The sequence below is a fragment of the Pleurodeles waltl genome, chromosome 7, assembly GCF_031143425.1.
Source record: "Pleurodeles waltl isolate 20211129_DDA chromosome 7, aPleWal1.hap1.20221129, whole genome shotgun sequence".
Lineage (NCBI taxonomy): Eukaryota > Metazoa > Chordata > Amphibia > Caudata > Salamandridae > Pleurodeles > Pleurodeles waltl.
Genome location: NC_090446.1, coordinates 936798653 through 936824262, shown reverse-complemented (window position 1 = coordinate 936824262; position 25610 = coordinate 936798653). Strand labels below are relative to the sequence as shown.

The following is a 25610-nucleotide window of genomic DNA, read 5'->3' as shown; positions in this document are numbered from 1 at the left end:
TGTTTCATTGACCAAGTAGTCGCAGGCTTCCAGATTTGGAAAGTACCCTGGCTGCTCAAACTTCCTAGACCACCCGGAGTATATATTTCACCAATTCTTAAAGCCGTTATGGGTGTCTGGGATAAAGTACAGTCAGCAAAGCAACTATCCACCCCTATCTTCCCGCAAGCCGCCATAATTGGGAATCCAGATTTTACCCCAGCCTGTCAGGGAAACACATACATACAATGGCAACAAACCAACTCTAAGCGCATAGGTGATATTTTCGACCACGTAGGGCTCATGACATTTTTTCAGCTGCAACAGAAATATGGACTAACCTCGTCAGCACACTGGCAATATGCTGCTATTCATCACTGGGTTACACAGCCTAATATATGCTAGTCACCATTTGCTGCCCTTTGAACGATGGTCGATTACTAGGAAAACGGATAAGTGCACACTCTCTGATATTTATGCCTTCCTAAACAAGACACAGGTCCCCACCAAAGCAAAAGCCCCCCTTTGCCATTAGAGAACGGGCAGACATCCAGAAGAGGGCTAATGTATTGGCCCTTAGCAGAGCCGGCAAAGAGACACTTCTTAAGTTAGTTCACTATTGGTACTACATCCCAGCACACACTGCACAATGGAAACAGGCTGGAGATGCATCTTGTTGGAGTGATTGTGGAAAACAGGAACACTAACTCACCTTCTTTGGAAATGTCCCAAGCTGCACTAATACTGGGCAGATATCTTAACGGCCACTGACCACACATATGACACAGAACTCCCAAGATTCCCAAGCTATATACTACTGGATCTCCCAGACGCCATCACCTACCCACTCAAGTCCACAAAAGGATGTGATATCACCCTAGCCCTATGCACTGCCAAACAGGTCCACTTGGCCAGATGGGGTGCAGCTAGAATCACACCCACCTAGATTGGCTCCACAAAATTTGGGACCTCCTAGGTATGGAAAAGCTGACAGCTACAATTGACCAAAGGCTACACCAATTTTCTAAGACATGGGAACCCTGTCTACCGTACCTCTCCCAGGAATTTAGGGAACTCACCTGCCTCGCTTACTTGCGCATTCTACACCTCACAATGACGGAACAGCACAACAACGGTATACATATGATCCCCAGCATTCCTACACATCTCCTTACAGTTCCACTAAAGGGAACCAACCTGGATAGATAGGTCATATATTTCGAACCCCCATCTCGTTCATGAGGCACCCCCCCTTACCAGTTATCCCTGTTCTGATTATCCATCACCAACCATTAGATGTAGACGAGTGGTGTTGTACTATTCTCTCCCCTTTTAAAATAATAAAAAACAAATTTTAACTATAAAAAAGGACTGGTGGGGGTACGGAAGAGCGTGTGAGAAGCAATTGGGGAGAGGGCAAGGGCAAATAAAAAAATGGCGAGGGAGGAGATTAAAGGCAGCACACAAGGCCAAGAGGAATGTATGAGCAGGAGGGAGAGGCACTCACGTGAGATAGCAACATGGAGTCCAAGGAGGGGAAGCACATTAGGGGAAGCGAGTGGCACATGAGAGAAAGAGCATCACAAAGCATGGGTTGGGCACTTGAGTGGAAAAAAGCACTCGAGGAGAAACACATGCCCTCTGATGGAGTGCTTAGCCAAAAAGAAAAACGTATTTCCCTGAAAGTGAGCAGTGGAAGAATACAGGTCAGCCAATACGGCAGAAAACAGAATGATGCGACAGAGAAATTCAACAATTAAGAAGAAAGCAATTAAGAGTGAAAATTAAGCCAGTTTCCTCTGTGTGAGAGGTGAAACCTAAAAACCAAAATGTTGATTTTTACAGTAACACTGCACTTAATTCACTTCACTGGAACACGTTACAATTTCAAAGTGAGACGATTAGAACAAACATACTATTTTTCGGTTTAAAGAGTTAACATGGTACAAACCATTCAAACGTTAAAACAATAAACAAGATCTTTGGCTGCCAATATTCAGTACAACAAGTCGACATGAAAAGATGGGGCCGTTATTAGCTCTAGCAGCAACTGATAAAGAAGTGTATGAAGCTCGCCTGAGTGAGGCTCACAGTGCAATAGAGAGACAAAGGCGGCTCATTAGGCTGCACCAATTATGTAGTCCTCACCGTCTGCCTTGGCAGACCTGTTGCTTAGTTTGACGAATGTGCATGTAGCGCGTGACAGCTTTATGGCTGCCAATCTCAGGTTGCACATAACAAGCACGAAGCATTCTCATTTATTTCCTTGTTTATTCATTTATTTATTTTTCTCTGTGTGTTGCAGTACTGGAATTGGTACAAACTGCTGCTTTCATGTTTATGATAAATAAATAAATGTTGCAAACAAAAAAAGACTACACTGATTACTCATGCTCCAAACCAGAGTAGAGAGCTCTTCAAGATTTTTAGAGTAGTAACATATCCTGAAAGTCTTATGTCAAACCAACACTGAGAGGACCTGATAACATTCATTTTAAATTCTCAATATTCAAGCACACATATGGAAAAGAATGGAATCATCATCTTGTGACCCGAACAACCACCTCCCATTCGAACAACCTTCTCTTTTGCAATATTGAGCCTGGAACAACAGCTTAAACTGGATGGTCAATGTAAAGTTTCAGCTATACCGACAAAATCATGTTCAGCTTCGATGATAAAATACAACATCTCCACATAATGTATGGAGATAGTAGACATAAAGTCCTCAATCTAGCAGCTGAGTAGTACCTTGTATATGGCAACACACAATAATAAATCCACTATTGAAAATATATTCGGCCGAACCCACAGGATCTAGCAAATAAAAGGTCAATAATAAATCTCCCACTCATAAGTAAAATCTTAGTAACTTACAGAAACCATTTTGAAATTCCACATGGTAGAATCTCTTTAACCATGCATACAACCATGCACCAACAACACAACACACTGTCAAATGATGGTCCCTCCAGTCTTCTTGATGACCTTCCAGGTCCACATGAACAGCACCCAGATGAAGAATTCCTTCCAATACCATAACAATGGTGACAGGTTCTACACAAATGGGAATAACACAACAAGCTAACTATGCTGCCTGAACTCTGTTGTTGCACACAAAAACAGACAAACTGTACTTACAATTGTGAAATTCATGACTTTGAGGATCCATATGGTCATTGCTAGATTCACCAGGATGAGTATCATCAGGAGGAGCACAAAGAAGTACAGACATCTTTTCCGCCAGCCATAAATCCCCACCTTGTAGACCTGTGGTCCCTCCGGGATGTTATTCCTGTGTGCATACTGTTCTTGAGGCATCTGAAAAGGTACAGAGGGAAAGATGAAAAATGAGATGCTATGAAAGAAATGTGAGATATTGATATCCACTTCCATTCCAAATCAATGTCTTGTCCCTCTCTCATGTTACCCATCATTACACTAATTGGTCTCTTTTCTACCATTCAGTCTTTACAACTCTCTTAAGCCCCTTCCTTTGTTACGCCTTGATTGTCAGTCATACTAAGGATGTATCCACCACCAGATTTAGACATCTTTAAATGCATGAGGTTTCAAACAAAACATGACACTTGAGAATATCCATATTATGTTCGTACAGATATTGCTTATAGTTTCATATCATTCAGCCCACAATGGTGATAGCCATAATAAATAATACAACACCTAAAATAACACAGTAGTCAGAACAACACACACACTTCTTACACATCTTAGATGCATGATATTTTGGGGTCTCATGAGACTTACCACAGTATTCCATCGTTCATAAGACAATGCAACATGCACCAAACACCCAACAGCTACTATGGTTTAAAGTTACACCATTACCCTTGGCACGTGCTCCAAGCTGCACAATGCACATATCAATCCACACTGATGCACCTATTTCAATTAGTAATTATCTCTAACCATACAAATAAAAACAAGACTATATGCATAGAATCAAATCTTTACATGAAAGAACCATACAGGGATGTGGAATTCCTATCACCCAAGCCCAGGACATATTGTTTGGGGTCAAGGGCAACAAGCTTTCATGTTTATTTTGTCCTTGGGACAGGTAGGCCCAACCCCCAGCAGCACGAACCCTTTGGCTGCCAGCTTACAAAGAAGGGAACTGTCTGCAGTTTAGATAATATGCATGCCCATGTGTTAATGCTGTTTGAACTTGTATTTATGGTTCATTAATAAGAAGCCTTCATTATTAGTGTGAGCGCTGTAAATAGACGTTTAAGGTCACACTGCACTACTGACAGTGGTTCCAGTAAAATAAAATTAAAATAAAAAAGTGTACACACGTTAGAAAAGTTTAACGATATGAGGCTAAGTATAATGCTCCCAGATTAGATTGAAACGTTTGCAGAAGCTTGTAAGCAAAAGTGATGATTCTTTGCTTTCAAAATAAAATGTTCAGAAAAAATGCAATTAGGGAAAAAAGTTTCACTACCATTACATTTTAGGTGCTATTTCTTTGAAGCGTCATTTAGTAAAATGTGTTGATGCATGCTAGTATTTCCAAAAAATATTTGTAATGGAACATCAGTGTAACCATTTTCAACATGATTGTGGGAAGCATGAAAATAAACAAGCACTGGGAAAGCCAAATGATCTGACATTTTTTGTCTCTTTTGATTCCGTCAATGCATGTCTTGTTTTGACATGGCTTTCATAACACTTCATTGTTGTGGGAGCTGCCAGGCCCTCACCACTGTAACAAACACTGGCAAAAAGAAAAAAAAAATTGGTCTCAAAAAGCACACATTGCCACCAGTGGTGTAACAAAGGCCCAAGTGCTCCTTTGCACAGCACCTGCCCTGCATGAGTCTCGGGGGGGCTCCATGTTCTTTACAGGGGGCCCCCTCAAGTTTCGTTACACCACTGATTGCCACAATAGTTCCTGGCACTGAACAAAACTCTGCGTGCCAAAATGCTCCTGGTAGAAGAGCAGAATGAGATCACTCGCAGTAAAGCCAGCCGATAGAGAGCGAAATAGAAGTTTAATAATAACAAAATGTCTTTGTTAACGCCAGACCTAATTAGGGACCCAATTCTTAAAGAAAGTCACAAAAGTGCACCCATGGTATATGTCTTTGAAATAGTGGATTTCATGAGTTCACAAGAACTTACAGAAGTAGACCAGGAAATCGTACTCCTAGATAATATTTGTGAACTGTATTTTAGAACGAGCAAATATGCATGTGTAGATTTGCTCATGTGAAAATCTAGTGAGCGTTTATAAGTTCACTTTCCCTCCAACCACTTTTTTCCCAACCCTGGAAGAACTTCTACTTCTGCCACTGACGGGAGTAAATTTCCAACCTTTCTCATTATGGGAAAGGATTAGAGAAGAGCTGATGAAAATCCTTAAAACATGCAAGTTAGTAGGTTTTCAGACTCAAAGCCATTCCAGCCCTGAAACTACTGCTTACTATTTCCTCCAGCCCCAGTAAGTAGATCTGGGGGATGGTGGCAAAAAAAGGAAATTGCTATAGTAGGGATTGAAATTGCAAGTGTTCAAGCATACTATAATAGTAGACCTGGCATAATTAGAGAGGCTGTTATGAGAGCTCTTACATAATGAGATTGCTGCTATAATTTGTCACCACACCACATAGTACCAAAGCGACAAGTAGAATTTTTTACAGGACAAGTAGATTTAAGAAGCAACCTGTCCCATGGACAAGTAGCTATTTTAATAAACTCCACACATCTGACCATATAAATTATGATTCAACTCACAATCAGAAAACAGACTCCTGTTGGTGACAGAGTCCTTAAGACCAGGTCATGGTGGAACCCAGACTCGGAGGAGTGCTGCAAGGCCATACTAATGGTACCTTAGTACTATACAAATCTCTGTATCATAAAATAACATAACATATGACAAGTAGGTTACCATCGAAATGACTTTGGGGTGTCAAGAGCAGGAAAGTTGCTCAACTGTTGACCTAGTGACCTATCCATCATGGGGCTATGGGGTCAAAATGGGGATGATCAGTCTATGTAGGGTGAGACTTCCACCACTAATTTTCCTGCCAGGGATATCTATATGAAACAAGGTACGCCCAACAGGAAAATAGAAAGAGGTTCCAGAGGTACATGTGCAGGAACAACCCTCCTTGCACACAAGGGGCATTTTAAGTGTTTTCTGTCCATAGAATCCCCAACTTTTGGGAGTTTCTTTCCACAGAACAAAAAGGGTGCCAAATTTGCTGCAACAACATGGTGGCCCAGCAGCTTTCAGTTTCAGCAACATTTTCCCTACCAGACAGGCTGGATATTTAAATATGTTTAAACATGATGAACAGAGCTTTGTGAGGTATGCAAAGGCAAGGGCCTCTGCTGACCCAGAAGCCTAGCATGTCACACTTCAGGGGCTGAAAGAGGCCTTCATTTACTTTGCAGTGTCATTTTTATCAAATAGCAGAAGGAGGTTATAGATCAGGAGCAAAACAGATAAAAGTATCTTTGCTTTGCTCACACATGGTACTTTAGTCATTCAGCAGCAACCTACTTTTTCTGGTAGGTCAGAGACAAAATATACATAACATGGTACAAATAAATCAAGCTATAAGGACCTTGTTTGTAACACTTTACATTGTATTTTAATTCACCATCTGATAGTATTGTATACTATTGATCAGTACACGGACACCTGCTTACATATAATCAATGAAAAATCAGATCTGTCATTGCTTTGATTATTGTCTGCTAAGGAAGTGTCTGGTTTCACAACAATGCAAATACATGGCTGCCAGTTTACTTACAACATTCCAATTTCTAAAATGTTCAATATCATTTTTCTAAAATCAAACCTGATTGCTATAAGTTTTATTGCTACAGGTCTCTACCACAGACAATATTAACAAGGTGATCTACATTTTAAAACACTATGAAAATAAGCCCCAATGAATTGCACAGTTTAGGAGATTTTCACACACTGGGAATACTTTAAACATATACGACTACCCCACAGAAGGTTAAATAACTTTTTGTAAGATATCCTACTGCTACCACTTATGGCAGCACAGACAAGAACCATTTTCATTCACATATTCTACCAGCTGCATAGAACAGTGAACGATTTTGATTTGTTCATAAGTCTGACCTTCTGTGTGGAAACTCACCAGAGGCCATAGAGGCGTGAATTGTGCGAGATTTTTACAGTACCGGGCAAAAGTATACTTTGGTCACTTGCTACCTCCATGTAGCAAGCCCTGTATTGAGCCCATCTGATGTTAGCCGACACCCACCTGCTGCCACTTGTTTAAGACAGCCACCTACTAAGGCCTTATTGAAGCAATGACCATCCACAGAAGTGCAGTGAGGTAAAAATAGAGATAACAGGGGAGAGTCTTTAAATACTCCAGCGACACAGAGCTACAGTATAAACACATCTGAGATTGCAGAGAATTGTGGGCGTTAGGTGGCAAAAGTGTAGTGTGAAAACACACCTAAAAACACACCAATGACCATGGAGGGATAGAGTAGAAACATGTGTTAGACTTCAACAAAGACAATGGAGGGATAGTCTGGAAACTCACCTTAGACCCTGGAAGTGGTTTTTAAATAAGTCTGACAGCACAAATGGGCATTGTGGACATTTGGCCCAGAAGAAGATTCAAAACTCTCATAGCTCAATGTTGGTGTTTAATACTATCCTTCCTGGCTGTTGAGAGGCCAGATGGCAGTGACAGATTTCTCTTATCCTGAAATGATCTATATCACTGCCAGACCAGAGATGTCTGATCTCCTGGTGAAGGGCCAACCCATCTCTCATGACCAAGACAAGGTATAACATTTCCTTACAAAGGGTAGGTGACTTAACATAGTTAAGGTACTGCCCAAGCATTCTAATTTTTGGGGATTTCTAAACCCCGAGACCAAGTGAAGTCCCATATCTGTTAAACAAGGAGGTTTCTAATTTCCCAACCCACCAAGCGACTTGTCGCTGTTGGTCTAAGTGTGTCTGATTTTCTTGCCCGGGAGAGTGTCACCTTTCAACTGAGTTGTGGAGAAAAAGGAAAGGGTTGAGAGGATATCTCAATTTGGGTGGTGAGGTGACTATCAAGCTCAACACTCAATGCTGTTTTTGTATGCAGTTGGTGGATATTAAGCTGATGGACATCCTCAATATCCAATGGGCTGAGAGATCAGACATCCCCCATAATAAATGGATACGAGTCACAGGTTTGGGATATCACACAGAGCCTTAGATGGGTTCTCAAAATGTCCCTGTTTACTTCCACATTTCCCTAGCAAAGAACTTTATGTAAGCAAAGAGATCAAGGCTTAGGGAGCTTGGCAGTCAAATCCCTTTTTATGTCCCATATTCTCACTGTGTTCAGACATGCAGTATCAAACGAGAGAGCATTTCTCATGAAATCTATAACAGCGCTCCCATGGACTTTTGAAATGAATGCTCTCCAAATGGTGCTTCAAGCCATACTCAAGAAAAGAAAAAATTAAAATAAATTTGAATTTAAAAAAAAAATTAAAAAAAATCTGAGTACATCAGTTGCATACATAGTTCATGCAGGGCACCATTTATTTGCAAGCTAGTCTTAGGTTGACCCAGTTACACTTTCCCATACTTCAAAGCTCCGGATACAAATCTTTTTTAAGCTTCTCACAAAGTGAGAAACAATGTTATAGATGAAGATGTTTTGTATATGTTTGTGGGCTTTCTGTAAATTGTGTAGAAGTTGAGTGTCTCTTGGTAATAAAACAATTTTTTTAATTCACACAATGTTAACTTTGCTAGTTTTATGTGGATCTTGAATATTAAAAAACATTTTGACCACTGTTGCACTCTGACCTTCACAGTATTTCCAGAGAAGCCTGGGCCACTTTCGGGCTTTTAAGCCCCAGCTTTTTCAAATGTCAAAACATTAAAAGGTGTCTAACTTTGAGGTTCCCAATTAACATGATGCCTAGACCAAATGATCTTGTGTCAAGACTTCACCCATCCCATTGCTATTCTTCTCTTTAAAGTGAAATCTGATGTAGGAACTTATACAGGCGGTTTTGGCACCAGAAGTTTTAAAACAATCCTCCTGGAAATGCTTTGCCACTATTGTCAATGAGACTGAAGAAAGGGTTGGCTCGCCACCCTGTCCAAGTCAGCAACAGATCTCCTGTCAGGGGTACAGTCTCTTCCTTTACAGAAAGACTGAAGGGGTCAATTTTATTTCACACCATCAGTGATGTCAACAGCTATGCTATTTAACATGTCATGAGTGTTGTAATATGTGAGGGGTCAAAAGCAGTGCATGGAAAAGGTGCATGTTATATTTAGCTCAGCAAACTATAGCAGCCAAATTTCAGTGTTTTTCTGCAGTTTGTGAATAGGGCCCAAAATGTCAATAAAAATGATAGTGGTATCCTCAAGCCAGGAGGACAAGGAGCTACAGCAGCCACGAGTCTGCATGTGGTGAGAATGTTATGGCAGCAGTTACGTTACGGGCACAAACAGGCTTGAAACTGGCCTATAGGGCAATCAGAAGATGGGTGACGGACTAGTCTGACTGGTCAGTGTTTGTGGACTTTTTTTTGTTTGTTTTACTATTTGTGGGCCTGTTTTATGGTGTGCTGGGCAAGCTTTCACTATCTAGTTCCCAGATATTAAAACAAACACTGCTCACAGCAAGCTCCGATCCATGCAGTCTTCCACACCTTGCAAAACACTTATACAGAGTGCATTTTCAAGTTTAAAACTGACCCGTTTTTCACAGACCACCTTTTTAGGTCAAGCACACAAGCGCTCTGATGTGTTGTAATCTCTGTGGGCTTTTAACCACTCCCACAGCACACCCATCACTATCACTCGTTCATGTACTTGCCTTTCAAAAATTGTTCAGCATTGGTAAACGCTTTACATTTGTCCCTCCTTGGGGCAGGTTTGTTACTGCCTTGGCCATCGACCCTGTAACATGGATAATTGTACGGTTGCCAATATATTTGACTGCAGGCAAACTTCTTTTTCCTTTTGTGTCTGTCCTTCACGCTCACACTCACGGAGGCCATGGCTCTTTCAATTGGCTTGCTGATGTCAACTGTTTTACTTTTCATTTTATGAGGCAAGAAAAGTCCAGTTAGGAATTTACAGCATTAATAGCTCTAACTCGAGCAAACGTGAGACCCATTGCATTGCAAATGCTTGTTAGATTTTAATTCACTAATGGGAGTACTTTTATTTTGGCTACCATTCCTAATTTCGGTCCCAGCCCACACTGGCCACAAGTCTCACAGTCCCTACGTCCAAAGTGCAGGAAACCCCCAAGCCACAGCGGCAACCCATCCTTACCTTGTTTAGCCCGGGGTCAGCTTTCGGGACTGGGAGACAGCAATGGATCGACGGCTACAGGGACAGGGAGGGCTGGTGTGAACACTGCAGCTCGCGCTGCCAGCGCCACGCACAGTCTCGAGAGCAGCCTTTGTCACACTTTCCAGTGGCTGCATTTAGCCAAGGCCCTGCCCAGCGAGGCTTCCTGCTGTACTTCGTGCTTCGTACGCAGGACTGAAACAACAGACTCCGTGAGGAGAGAAACTCTCTGTGATCAAAGAAAACGCTTGGGGTTCTGGGGTTTACCACGCAGCACTTACCTCTGTGTCCCACACACAGCCTGGGCCGGGTTTTGTGCGCTGCAGGGCCCAGCCAGGAGGGTTTCCTGCTCAGCATACACACACCCTCCCTCCCCAGCACACAGAGCCAGGCTACCGCCGGAGGCCCCGGCCAAGCCCAACTGGAAACATGTGTTAAACTCGAGCATCCCGCCTTCGCCCAGCCTGCTGCTGGCCCCGCCGCCCTCGCCCCGCTGGGATATATTTACTTCCGCCTCTTTTCCTCACTCTCCCGCTTTTAGAGTAGTTCCCTCGACTCCGTTCCTAGCGGGACTCCGACTTTCCCGTTGTCCCTTCTCTTCTCCTTGTGTATTTCTTGTCTGTGGCCCGTTCTGCCGCTTCCCATCCCCTCCTTTGGCTTTTTTTTTGTTTAACCTACTGCCTTTTCTGCACATTCCTACCCCTCCTCCCGCCCATCCCTTTCTCTGTGCTTAACACCAGGTCTCTCTTGCGGTCCCGCATTTCCATCGCTCTGCCCAACAGTCCTCCTGCCCCTATTTATTCGTTCACTTGGTCCTTTCCCTCTCTAATGCCTTTCCGCCTCCGTCCCTCCACCGGGCCTTTCTGTTTTCTCTCCTCCTGGCAGGCTCATTTTAGCATCATTCCCTCTCTCTGTCTCTCTCTCCCTCTCCATCTCCAGCTTCTAACCGTGTTAGTTCCTTCGCTCTCTATCCACCTCAACCCCGTGATAGCCTCTTGAATAAATGTTTCACACCTGTTTGTAACTGTGAAGCAAACATTTCTCTGCGGGTTTGTGCTGTGGGAGCCATGTCAGACAGCACGAGAGCCGGGCCTCTCTCCCGAGAGCCGTGCTTTTTGCCAAGCTGCACAAGGTCTGTGCCAGGTTAGCTGGGAACTGCCAAGCGCAGTGCCAGCTGCAGAAGGCCCGACCCAACCTGCCGCCGAACTCAGCCAAGCAGCTTCAGTGCCGTGCCGTCCTTCCGACAGCTACTCCGAGCTGCAGGAGAGATGTACGACGCGACTGGGAGCTGTGTGCGACTGAAACAGGGCGTGTCTGCTTCACAGGAACCATCACTCTGACCGAGAGCGGAGCCTTGAGCAGTGACAGGTGGTACCAGAACTGCGCAAACTTCCTAAGAACTTTACTACACTGGTTCAAAGTTTAGCCATGACATCCCAGAGGTGTGCCATCTTGCCTCAGAGGCAGCAAACTGCACACAAGCAGGACCTGTGCCTTAATGCTCGCAGGGCTCCTAAGAGCCGCCCGATGCGAATTAACAGCAGTTTACCTCATGACCATAGCAGGATGACAGGGAGTAGATGCAGCCTGCATGACAATCATTAAACATGCCAGGTTCCCCGAGAGGCTGTCCTAGAGGAGGTGAAGGATGCCCAAGAGCGAGGGATGTCAAGCGTCTCTAGTGCCACGTCATGCAAACCAAAAAGCAGACTAGTTTACCACGCAGCGGTACCAATCTGTAAGAGGCACAATGGATAATAGGCTTCGGTGCCCCATAATGGGGTAATAAGCGCTATATAAATGTCACCATGCAATGCTATCAGACTTCCATGGTGGTGAGGGAGTCGGTCACTTGGCAGACAGAGGCTATTCGGGCCTAACCATGGTGGTTGAGGTCGTTTGCTACTGGTGTCCAGGAGCGCATCCTACTATGGATATGCAGAATAGGCCAAGTGCACCCCTTTATACACCAGACTCTCAGGGTAGGAAGAGCAAGGAGTCATGCGCTTCCCAGACAGGTAGTGTAGGGGATGAAACCTCAGAACTCAACAATCAGACAGCAGATACAATAAGTTCAACGTCCAGCCCTGTGCTTGTCTTTTTAGAAATAAAGTATTTTTTAATCTCACATCAGTAATCAATACTACACCATTAAATCCAATATACAGGCCAGTGATCTTGACAACAGCTCTCTTTTGGCACTAGCCCCCTTATCTCCCTCCATGCTATCTCCCATGATGGTGACCGTAGATGAAACTGCCCCTCAGCAATTTATGGCAGAAGTATGAATAAGGCTGTGATGCAGTATTTTGTGTCCCAGAAGTTAAAAGTGCAATCGGTTCACTCATATGCTCAAGGTCTTACTGCCAGTGGTGTAGTTGGTAGGAATACAGTCTCTTAGTCCTTTGCCCTTCATTGAACTCAGCAGCTTGCTGATGCACGTGGAGGCCCATGCTGATCGAGGACAGTCACCCAGAGGCCTCCAAGAAAGCTGGGTGCAACCTACACCTGTCTGTATGTGGCTGCCTGGATTAGTCTATCGTTTGATCGGTGGCCCTGGCACCACTGTATGGGTGCTGGTTCAGCAGCTGCAGCCCCATCCCACCCGGTGAGGTGGATGAATCTGCTGCAGCTTCGACTGGATTGATATAAACACCAGAGAAATCATAGCCCAGACTGGGCTAATGTGGACATCAAGGCAGTTGTAGCTCAACTGGGCTGATGAAAACATCAAGCCAGTTGCAGCCCCTACTACATTTATGTATAGAAGCATGTAGACCTTTTGCAATTCTCTCTGGAAACTATGGAGCAATTGAGAGAGTCCCCGCTGCAGGGGTCACTCTTATCTTCACTCACAGACAGAATGTCTTTTCTGGATATTCTTCCCCTGGAGAGGATGTGGCATAATGGCCAGAGCTGCGGACTCTGAAACTGGGGAACCAGGTTCGAGTCGCAGAATCATCTCAACATCCTGTGATTCTGGGCAAATCACTTAATCCCCCAAGTCTACAAAAAATGAATGGGTCCTTGTGTAGTGTAACTGGTGCTCATGAAATGTGGACCAACTTTCGGGTTGCGTTTGCACTATATAAAACTGCAAGAAAAAAATACAAGCATTTGCAATGCATTGAGCTTCGCATTTGCATCAGTTAGAGCTATTGGCGTTGTAAATTCCTAATTGGACCTTTCTTACCACATAAATTGAAAATGAAGTGTAAAACAGCTGACATTAGCGAGCCGGTTCAAAGCGCCATGGCCGCCATGAGCGCAAAGGAGAGACACAAAAGGAAAAATAAGTTAGCTCACAGTCAAACATATTGGTAATTGTGGAATTATCCATGTAACAGGGTCGGTCTGCAAGGCAGTTTCAAAACCTCCCCAAGGCGGGACAAGCGTAGACAATTTACCACTGATAACAAGTGATTTTTGAAAGGCAAGCCCACAAATGAGTGAAAGTGCTGGCCGTGAAATGGGCATGGTTAAAAGGCCACAATTCTTACAACATGTCAAAGCACTTGCACGCTCAACCTAAAAAGAACACCATACTGGGCTTCTCTTTCTGGAAGTCTCTCTTTCTGCGGGGGCATACAAATTCCTTTCCTCTCTCTCTAGCAGATGTTCTGCGGGACATACAGATTCCTTTCCTCCCTCTCAGCAGACTGGATGGTGTCTACCCATTAGGTATACCCTCAGCTCCTTTGCACAAAGGGCAGACTTCAGGTGATGCTCCCTCACTCTTCAGAGACTTGCTTTCAGACAGACAGTAGTCCTTGAAGTACTTTGCTGAGCACTTCCATCCATAGTCCATGAAGAACTTGGAAGTGGAACAAAATGTGGTGGTTGTTGTCCCACTTCAAACACATTTTCCAGACAGAAGATGAGGATCCACTGTTTTTAACTTCAGAACCAGTTTGGGGTGTTATCTTTGAAGTATCCATAGTTTAGGGTGTTTCCTTTGAATTATCCTTCTCAGGCTGCTCTTCAGACTCATCATTTGTATAAAGTGATGCTTCTCGCGGCAGGTAGTTCTACTGCTATATTCGTACAGGAGCATCCACAGTATGTGCGCATAGAAATGTGAGGTTTCTGCACCCTGCTGCCATCAGCTTCTATGAAGCAGTAATCAAGGATACAAAAAATAGAAGACCTGGCCCAAAACGTTTTCATCATGAACAACAGGAACCCCTCCCACCACAACCAGTAAAAACTAATCCGCAACTCCTTGCTAACAAAGTCTTCATGGAGTTTTTAAAGCTAGCCAAGTCGCCATCCTCCTCACTTCAGTGCCTGGATCTTCATCGTGCAGCCACAGAAACATAAGCAATACACTTCCCCTGCCTGAAGAACTGTCCTCACCCACATTTCGTGCAACACCAAGCCAGGAGCATTCAGAATGGATTCAGTACTCATCCTCATACACATAGAGGGGCTTATTCACTAACTGCATTTTGTAGTACATTTAGTAGTATTACAATAGTACTAATGTACTACCCAGCTACTGCTGGGGGAAGCTCAGCACCCACCTCTATTCATTTTTTGTGCTGAGATCTCTATTCCGACTGTGAAGTCTCCCCACACATAACTGTACTTTTAGAAGTAAATGCGGGAGGAAAGGATGGGACTGCCCATGCTAAGTTCAGCACCGCCCTGGCTGAATCCAACCTGCACCGCTGGCAGCCCGTCAGGAACATTATTCCTGGCGGAGATGCAGTTGTTTGGCAGTCCGACGCCAAACTCTTAATTTGGCAGGCGTACCACCAAAACAGCGGCAGTCATGACCGCCACTGGGAGTCTGGCGGTCTTATAGTCTTCTTTAAAGCCATGCCAGGCTACTTGACACCTAGATCGGCTCCCCAGATGCTTTTACACTGGGCAAATGAACCATGTCAGGCTGCCACTGCTGATTACTAGATAGCCCAAAATATCTGTGAAAAAGGCACAGGTCAGAGTAAACAACACCAGAGCCATTCTCAAATGTCAGTGTTATGCCACGTTTCCTGAGAGTTGTAAGCAGGTCCCAGGCCCAGCTCGCTCGCTTGAGTCAGGCCCCCGAACAGCCAGACTCCAGCCATGCCTTATGCCTCATTTTACCTCTTGCCTTCCCCTGTTTGTGCCTTTTTCCTTCGTTGACCCTTTGGTGCCTTCTTTCTTCTTTGTGTCTCATTTTCCCTTCCCTGCTTTCACCTGATTGTGCTTTTACTTCTGTGACCTCTTTTGTGCCTCCTTCCTTCTGTGTCTTTTTCCGTCTCCAGCCCAGGCACCACCTCCTCCAAGCTGCCCTGTGCCCCCACCGCAGCTGGAACAAAGTATCAGAAAGCCAATGGGCAAAATCCCTCAAGACATCCTACCCTGACACTGCATCAAACTTGGACCAGGATGTCAAAACCTTCAACTCCTGGATCACCACAGCACTGCCCTCACCAAGACGAGCAGACATAGTGGATCCACCAAGCAGGCCAGATGGTACATCAAAGAATTGAGAGCAGCAAATCACGACTGCAAGTAATTGGAAAGAAGATGGTGCACAAACAAGGACACCTCACGGAGGACCACCTTCAAGACCTCCCTCAACCACTACCGCTGGCTACTGAGAGAGACAAAGAGGAATGCCCTAGCCGACCACATAGAGTCCAGCTCCAACCACAGCAAAGTGCTCTTCAACATCGTTAGAGAGGTCTTCAACTCCACAGCCACAGAAAACTCCCTCTCAAGAACCATGTGACAGACTCTATGACTATTTCCACGACAAGATCACCACCATCTACAAGAACTTTGAAACCCAAGCCAAAGCCTTCAGACTTCCTCCACTTTCACAAATTCACCAAAACCAACACCGACCACCTACTTACCCCATAGGACCAGCTCACCCCCAGGACACCACCACCATCATGAACTCTCTTCACTTAGGAGCTCCCACAGACCCGTGCCTGCACCACATTTTCAACCTTGGAAGCCCTAGAATCAACTGCAATCTCACCACCCTCTTTAACTCCTCCCTAAACAGAGACACCTTTCTTGAAGACTGGAAACATGCAGAAATTCAACCACTACTCAGGAAACCATCTGCCTGCCCCAGTGAACTCAAAAACTACTGCCCCTGCTCCTGAAAAAAGCCATCAACTGACAACTCACAAAACTTCTGGAGCAGAACTTTGTCCTAGACACCTGCCAATCTGGATTTCACAGCAACCACAGCTCAGAGACAGACTGCCCTGATCACAGTCACCAATGACATTAGAGCCCTCCTCAACCCAGAGGAGCAGTGGCTCTGATCCCCCTTGACTTCTCTGCAGCCTTCAATACCGTATCCCACCACACCCTGATGAAAAGGCTGCAATCACATTGGTATCCAAGGAGGCACTGTCAAGTGGATCACCTTCTTCCTCACCAGAAGAACACAGAAGGTCTGCCTACCACCTGTCACCTCCGAACCCAAGGACATCATCTGCGGTGTTCCTCAAGGTTCTTCCCTCAGCACCACCCCCTCAACACCTACATGACCCCCTTGGCCAGCATTGTCAGATCCCACAGACTAAACATCATATCCTCTGCGGACAACACAGAGCTCATCCTCTCACTCTCAGAAGAACCCGCCACCACGAGAACTAACCTCCACAGGTGCATGACGAGTGTCATCAACTGGATGAAGGACAACTGCCTGAACCTCAACACGGACAAAACAGAAGTGTTAATCTTTGGCAACACTCCCCCTCCCCCCTTTGGAACGAGTCCTGGTGGCCCTTGGAACTAGGACTATCACCCAAACTAACCGACCAAGCCAGAAACCTCAGCATAAACCTGGAAAGCAAATCGACCATGAAGCCCCAGATCAACTCAGTGTCCTCTGCCTTCTTTTCTCACACTTCACATGTTATGCAAAATCTTCAAATGGCTCACCTTGAACACCAGACATACCATCACTCAGGCCTTAGTCACAAGTCAACTAGATTATGGCAACACTATCTACACACCTTCTGCAGAGACTCCAAACCATATAGAACTCTGCTACTAGACTCATCCTCAACCTCCCTAGGCAGACTTACATCACCCCTCACCTCAGTAAACTCACTGACCCCCTATATAGAAGAGGTGCAATTCGATCCACACCTACAAAGCACTGCACAACCAAGGAAAAGCCAGCCTACATCAACCACCACCCAAACTTCCACCAATTTACCAGACAACTAGACGTGTCACTCTCACTCACCCACACACCCCACATCCACTGAAGCAACATCAGAGGATGCTCCTTCTCCTACCTCTTGGCAAACACTTGGAACTACCTCCCCCTGCAGCTTCAGACCTGCACCTTTCTCCTGGAATTCTGGGAAGCCACTCAAGACCTGGCTGTTCAACTGATTCACCGAACCTTCATGACCTCTCAGTGGAGAGTAGTCATGCTATACAAATTGTCGGATTGATTGATTGATTATGCTTAAGAGCCTGACAGGTAGGCTAACCTGTTGAAAATGTGTGCCATGTTGTGTGCCTGTCGAGAACCTGCCCCATGTTGTGTTAGATATATGCCGGGCAGCCCAACTACTGTGACAATCTTGACAAGAGCTGTGCAAGGCTTATAGTGGGCATTTTAGGCAGTCTATAACCCATGCCAGTCTGTGCCAGGCAACTCCACAGCAGTAATGGGCAGCGTGAAACCTTTGCCAGACTACAAAAGACCAGCAGCCATCAACTTGATAACGCTGCCAGGCCATTTTACAGCTATACTAGTCTGCATTGACGTGCCAGTGAGATTCTTTCCAAGAACTGTGCAGTGCCTCCAGAAAGTGGGCAGATACAATAAAATACCCATTCCATACTGCATGAAAACTATGCCAGCCTAACCAAATGCGGTGTCAACCTGCCTAAAAGCTGGACAAGGCTGTCCGAGAGTAGGGCCATGTAATAAGAGAGCTTTGCAAAGTTCCGCAGGGCCAGTGCTAACTACTCAGGAGCTGTGTGCAGCTTCCCCGGAGTAATGGTGCCTGAAAGCCTGTCAGGCTGCCTGCAAACCTGCCAGATGGTTCATGTGTTTTGTGCGGGTACTTAGGTGTTCTACCGGACTTGTGTCATGCTGACGAAGAGCAGTACCAGCGAGTACAAAAGCAAAATCGTGTAACATCGGAGCCGTGCTAAACTTCCCAAAAGCCATGCCAAACTTCATTACAGTTGTGCCATGCTGGTAGACAGTACAAGAAGCACAGCAAGTGGACAGAGACTCATGCCAGGATCACTGAGAGATGGACCAGGTTACCAGCCGGCCAAGAGTAATGGCTGACTGCCTGAGGGCAATCACAGACAAAGAAAAAGCACACTGAATCCACGAGAACTGTGCCAGGCAGCCCAGTTGTGGTGCCCATGTGTATTTCAAGGATGCAGCATAACTGTGCCAGGGTGAATGCCAGCCAGGCGTGCCTTATAGAGATCACGGCTCCAATGTTTTACGAGAATGCCAGACTTAAACAATAACTGTGCCACACTGCATAATAATAGTGCCAGGATGCTCAAGAATACCATGTTCACAAAACGGGTGCAACTCTGAAAAACAGTCATATCAGATTGCAGGAGAGCCCTACCTGACAACACCAGACCGGTGCACAGCTGCACCAGAGCGCTCCAAGTAGGTCAAAAGCTGCGTCACTGCATTGATGTCAATTCTCCAAAATGCAAGGCCTAGATGAAGTCACATCACTTGCCCTTTGACCTGCACTTGCGCTCACACACACACACTTACTCGTACACACATTCACACTTACAACCAATCTCTTACCTAAACACACTCTTGCACGCAAGCACACACCCAACATACATTTAAACATCTTTGTTACTTACCTCAGCTTCCATGGCAGGTCATATTTAAGCTAATTGTTATTCTAATGGTAAATATTATTATTCACTATTAATGTAATAAAAAAATACAGAAAACAAAGAAAGTAGAGCCCCAACTGATGAACACAAGGAGTAGCTGCCCCTGTGTCCTTGGCACTGATTTTGCCACCACCGAGGCCCGGGGTCGCAAAGGCAGTGCCAAGGGCCACAAAGGGCAAACCAGGGGTCGCAGCTGCAACCTCTGGCGACCCCCAAATGACGTCCATCTATGTCAGGCTGTCCATGAAGCATACCTAGGAGTATAACACAGGCCCTGCGGCCTGGGGTGGCAACCCTTGAGGAGGACCCCACACCTTCAGGAGGGCTCCCGTTCAGCCCAAAGCCCATAAATAATCGCGAGATACTGAAGACTCCGCGACCCCTTGTCACATTCTGCAGACAGGGCCGATCATTTTCGTCACACCACTGACTTACAGTGGTTGCACAGAAGCTATGCTAGGGTATAGAACAGCAACTTCAGCACAGGACAGCCGTAGCCTGGCAAACAGCCATGCCAGGCAGTTTGAGAGCTTGAATAGGCTTGCCAATAGCAAAGCCGAGTCTGGCTTTCTGAGGGTCTTGCTCTGTTTTATAGAGACAGAAACCCTATGTTCTCGTACAAAATGTACCCCGTCGCGCGGTTTGTGGAACTGCCCTACAGTCACATTGGAGGGTGGTGTAGGACGCACCATGGCAAACATGTTGTCTTAAACTCATGTGCACATAGTGCAACCTAGCACGACAACACGAATACCACGGGTCTCTCAATGCACAGCCACGGGTGGCCTGTGGCAGCCCTAGCAGCAGCCACGGTCTGTTCTCTTCGCCACAAGTATGAGGAACGGCTGACAGAACTGGATGGAGTTGCTCACTGTGAATACATTATTTATAAAATGATCGTCAAGCTGAACTTCTTTTATAAAATAAGGAGCCCATTCCCTGGGAAACTGGAAGGTGCTTGTCGCATGAACAAGATAACACACAATCAGACTGTAGCTAACATGGCAGCCCTCCCCCCCCCCCGTTGACTTCACAACTGGTATAACCTTGACAACAGATATGCATTTTAAAAGAAGTGCACTTTTATAGCAATTCTCTGTACAGTCTTTGAAATACTGTAATTCTGTTCAGTGGTTTTTAATTTTACAAAGTCTCATATAGTATTTCTGCATTCCTTTAGGATGTTAGTATATTGTTTTAAAAATAATCTGCACATATCTGTCGACAATTTGGGGGCTGTACACTACTGTTAAGCCTCCCGGCAATTCACAAAGGGAATCCTGTCACCTCATTTACCTACCTTTCGCCGTTTTCCAGGTGTTCTCTTGGAAATGTTTGTCAATTCCATAAACTCGGAAATGTAAGTCTAAGCAGAAGCCGAGATCTTGGCCTATTTTCTGACTTTATTTGTAAATCGGGACCAGTGTATTTTAACAATAATTCTATGCGCTAATTTGTTTAGTGTATTAAAATCAGCGAAAGTCAAGTGAAATACATGCACCTTTATTGCTTTATTTGCTTTGTGCACTACTACCAGTGAAGCAAGCAGTAAAACACAGCCACCACCGAGGCAAGCAGTAAAACACAGCCACCACCACCGAGGCAAGCAGCAAAACACAGCCACCAGCGATGCAAGCAGCAAAACACAGCCACCACCGAGGCAAGCAGTAAAACACAGCCACCACCGAGGCAAGCAGCAAAACACAGCCACCAGCGATGCAAGCAGTAAAACACAGCCACCACCGAGGCAAGCAGCAAAACCCAGCCACCAGGGAAGCAGGCAGCAAAACACAGCCACCACCTAATTAAGCAGTAAAACACAGCCACCACCGAGGCAAGCAGCAAAACACAGCCACCAGCGAAGCAGGCAGCAAAACACAGCCACCACCGAGGCAAGCAGCAAAACACAGCCACCAGCGAGGCAGACAGCAAAACACAGCCACCAGCGAAGCAGGCAGTAAAACACAGCCAACACAGAGGCAAGCAGCAAAACACAGCTACCACCGAGGCAAGCAGCAAAACGCAGCCACCACCGAGGCAAGCAGTAAAACACAGCCACCACCGAGGCAAGCAGCAAAACACAGCCACCACCGAGGCAAGCAGCAAAGCACAGCCACCACAAGCAGGCAGCAAAACACAGCCACCACCGAGGCAAGCAGCAAAACACAGCCACCAGCGAAGCAGGCAGCAAAAAACAGCCACCACCGAGGCAAGCAGTAAAACACAGCCACCACCGAGGCAAGCAGCAAAACACAGCCACCAGCGAAGCAGGCAGCAAAGCACAGCCACCACCGAGGCAAGCAGCAAAACACAGCCACCAGCGAAGCAGGCAGCAAAGCTTCTTTAATTTGCTCTATTATATTTATGTGTCTCCAGGTCCAGATCACCCTCTCGGTTTATCAAAATAAGATACTTCCTTGGTACGAGAGCCAAGGGCACATGACTTCTTTCAAATGTAAATTTTGTAGACAGAATTTCTATTAAAAACGCACACAAAAACTGAGGATATTTGTCTTTTCCTCCAGAATGCCATGGTTTGATCCATAGTGATACAGTTTAGAATTAGTTTTAAAATCTCACCCCAGGAATAGAGCACTACAAACTTAGAATTGTTGTGATTAGTTTGCATTGATTACTACAATCTACACCTCTTTGATCAAGCTTCAGAATCTGTCTTTTTCCTTCAAGGCACTACAACTGTTGAAGAAGGTCGTTTCTGTGCTGGATCACTTAAATATCTCCAGTGCCTGCTAAGTAAATGTTGACATTTTACCTGCTCCCCCTGGGTTGGGAATAAGGCCGAGTATGCTTATGGATAATTGTGAACCCTGAATTGGGGGTGGGGTGGCAAACCAACGGTTTCTTTCGTGGACCCTTGTCCCAACCTTTGGTACATGGGCCAAGGTTAAATAATGACATGCAGGAAGTATTTGGGGTTAACAAGTTTCAGGGCCAGAGTGAGGACCCCAAAGCAGCTCTGGCAAATTGTGTCAAACTATCCCCCATAGGGTGCATAGTGAGCGAGCCTGACCACAGCAATGGCGCTTAGGGTGTTCTCCCACCCCCAAGAACATGTGGGAAAAATGGCAAAAACGGTGCATTCTACAACACATTTTTCATTATATTTTCAATTGCATTAGTTTTTAAAACATAGTAAATGATGACTTTACAGTGCACCAGGACACAGCAATTTTTATTGGGGTTCTTCAATCATTCCCTCACCGTCACCCTCTAAGAGTGCCTCTCATCTCTCCATAGCCTCCCTCACATCCATTTCAATTGTTTTATATCACCTCTCTTACCAGCACAGGGTGTTGGAGCATTTTAGATGCAACACACACAAGCAGACACACACAGGCGCACACAGACACAGATAATCAATCATGCATTTGTAAATCAGTATATAGAAAATGTTGACAAAGAAGACTACAAGGTGTAGGATTCACGTCATCCATACTGGTAGGCATTTTATAGGGGTGCTTGGTCTGGGGAAGCATAAACTCAGAACGTAACACAGTAATTAGGGTTGACTTTACTGATAACTTATTTCTACCCAAACACTTTTTTAGCAAGCTTAGGATAGTCAAAGACTGGGAAAAAAAGATAATTTTCTAACCTGTACCATGCAGTTTGCATGCAGCTCTTTGATAGCAGTTTATAGCTCACTGTTCTAGATTATGATTGTAATTTATGAGCTGCATAGTAACAAAAGGAGCTCTGTGACAAAAACAGTATCCGATTGAGTTATGCACATACATTACGGGTCTCTGATCTGCATAGTACTTTGCAGCAGGCATATTAACCCTCTACGCTACCTTAGACGAGTCAAAACGGCCGCTAGAAGGAACCCCGATCTCTCTCCAGCAGGTACATTAATCACCAAAGTTATCTTGGCACTTTTATTGTCGCCTGAAAACTGTTGGATATATGACAAACTCTGCAGTTCTTTTAAAACTTCTGCACTATTACAAAATCGTCCAATGCAACAAAAGTGGCCCCCACCCTTCCAGCCTCCCGGAGAAACGCCGATGCCCAGTACAGCCAGTACAGCCCAGACAAGGATTCGGTAAGACAAACAACAGTAAACTTGAAAGTCTAGATATATTGGCTATCAGTGGAAGAAGCTCATCTCCTGGGAGATTTCAGTGCCGGGGGTGTTCACAGAGACTGTTGAGGCTGAGGTGAAGTCAATTGGTTATGCAGAAAGCAATCTGCAGAATATTCTCTAGTGATGGTCCAGGTTTTCTAGTGTTTAGATTGTTACTTCGGCCTAAGTTCTAACTTGCAGCAAAAGTTCTTTCCGTAGCTTTAATAATTCTTCTGTTCTCAGGGGATGATGTGTGGACATTATCTGAACTTCAAGTTTCCTGAAGCTGATCATCATATTTGACCAAGCCCTGGATACACCAAATCTCCCTTGTGCCAGAGCACTATACAATGTCTCACTTCTTCTGGCACAGTTGTGCACTGAGCACAATTGCACAGGTTTTAGTCACATTCTCTGCTTTCTTTGCAATCTCTGCTTACCTTGGGTTTGAGAGAAGTTGGGTTGATATCCAGGTGAGAGTTAGAGCGTTAGTGGTAATAGGCTGGAGGAGGTTGGTCTCCTAACCAGGAGGGCGTGTTGTTTGCCTCACAAAGTGTCAGTGTAGAAGATAGCAAGTGAATCCGACCCAGCACTAAATTTACAGCACACATATGGAAATGTCTCCGTAGCCGTCCCTCCGCTAAAATAGTTTTTTTTATCAGTGATAGGTAGCACCTTTTTTACTTTACAGTGCTAAAGTACAGGGGTGCAATGCCACAACAATCTACGCTAGGTATTTGTTAAACTTAAGGTTTATTCCTCCGATGCGACTAGTGTCACATGCTTGTTCGTTTTGAATAGGGAACCAGATTGAGGAATTATAGAGGCAAGAGATTTGGCCATGGCCTGTATCTCTGATGCGAAGATTAGCAAATCAATACCAGCCTAATTAAGATAAACCAAGATAAAGCTTGAAATGAAAAATGTGGCAATTTGGAGAGATCACTTATTATCTAAATAGTCTGCCTACCAAGATTCTTTTACGGCACACCATGTACCTTGCAGATTGATACAAACTTTAACTACGGGCATCTGGTTCTTTAATCTACTGCACTTAGGTTGGGACAGATAAAGATAATTTCTATTAAAGGTAGCAAACAGATCGTGTTAGGGAGGTCAATTGCCATACCAAGAGCTGGGCAGGATGAAACACTTATTGTCACTGTTCCATTGTAATAAATGGCTAATTGAAATTTTAAGGAAATGTGTAAACTTTGTAATGAATTAATATCTTTTAATCTCTTTTTGTTCTTTAATAGTTTGTATAACAATTGGATTATTAGAGGAAATATATATGTTTTATTAATGTTCTAATCAATAACAAACTAAATATTCTAACTGAGTGAATATTGTCAGATTTGAATGACATTCAGATGTTGGTAGTTTACTGGCTTAAAGAGTGCTTCGTACCTGGGAGAGGCATCTGTGACTGGCAGGTATGACAAGATGCCGCGACTGCACGTGCAGAGGCTGGGCCGTGTGTTGGGTGTGCAGACAGAATGTTAAGGACTGATCAGAATGTCTGAGTAGGAACGCAGTGAGTGAGCACTTTATGCCATTTGTTTTAGAAGCTTTGAAAGTACTATCTGAAATATAAGTAATATTTTAAATTGTGAAATGCCAAAGTTATTGTAAAGTTTGTGAAGGCCCTAGAGTGTGGTGGCTTCAATGAAGGTACTAGATCTTAACGAGGTGATGTCATGTTGTTGTGCCCACTTGGCAAATATTTTCTATTTTCATGAAACAAACTTCTGAAGCTGAAGTTTGTTCCTTAAAAAGAACAAATCAATGGCCCTGTTTCCCAGGGAGTTTATTCCTGCTTGCGGGCCATTAATTGATTTCCCTGTTGGGGATCACCAAGTTCGTCCTGGCCGTCCCAAGCAGGAAAATCTAGGTACGATTACCATGCCCTGAATATGGACGGGCAACCGTGACCTGGCAACTCTGAGTCAGATGGACCCCCAATCAGACGTTTACATTGGCAGAGCAGGATGAGGTACACCAGTTTATACAGCACTTCCCTTACTGCAAATAGAACGGGGGAAGCCTCATGTTTGCTGGGGCAGGAGCACCCTCGATTTATGGAGAAAGTCTTACTCTTCAAATCACACTGCCCTTTCCGAATGAGACGGGGAAGGAGAGTGTTATTATAGGAATGCACGTTTGCACTCTCCCTACTAAATATCACTAACACGAATAGCAAACTTATCCACTCTCTGTGCTTTCATGTGTGAGAGGAACTCATCCTTTTGCATGGGTAATTACCTTGTTGAGGATGATTTTAGTATCCCAGTTCTTATAAGCTAGACCTAGAGGGTATTAGAAATTAGAAAC

The 25610-nt window shown here is 44.8% G+C and overlaps 1 protein-coding gene across 7 annotated transcripts in view; it reads right to left on the bottom strand.

The window, feature by feature from the left end:
* The window catches only part of SGCD (sarcoglycan delta), a 788612-nt gene that overhangs the window by 293423 nt on the left and 469579 nt on the right, over nt 1-25610 (bottom strand). For 4 of the 7 annotated variants that reach the window (XM_069199628.1, XM_069199629.1, XM_069199630.1 and 1 more), the window contains one exon: nt 3121-3300. In XM_069199628.1, coding sequence (XP_069055729.1) covers nt 3121-3300 — 180 coding nt within the window. Of the gene's footprint in view, nt 1-3120; nt 3301-10306; nt 10506-10605; nt 10753-10832; nt 10945-25610 lie in introns of those variants that run through there. The other 3 variants (XM_069199635.1, XM_069199633.1, XM_069199634.1) reach the window with 3 other exon arrangements.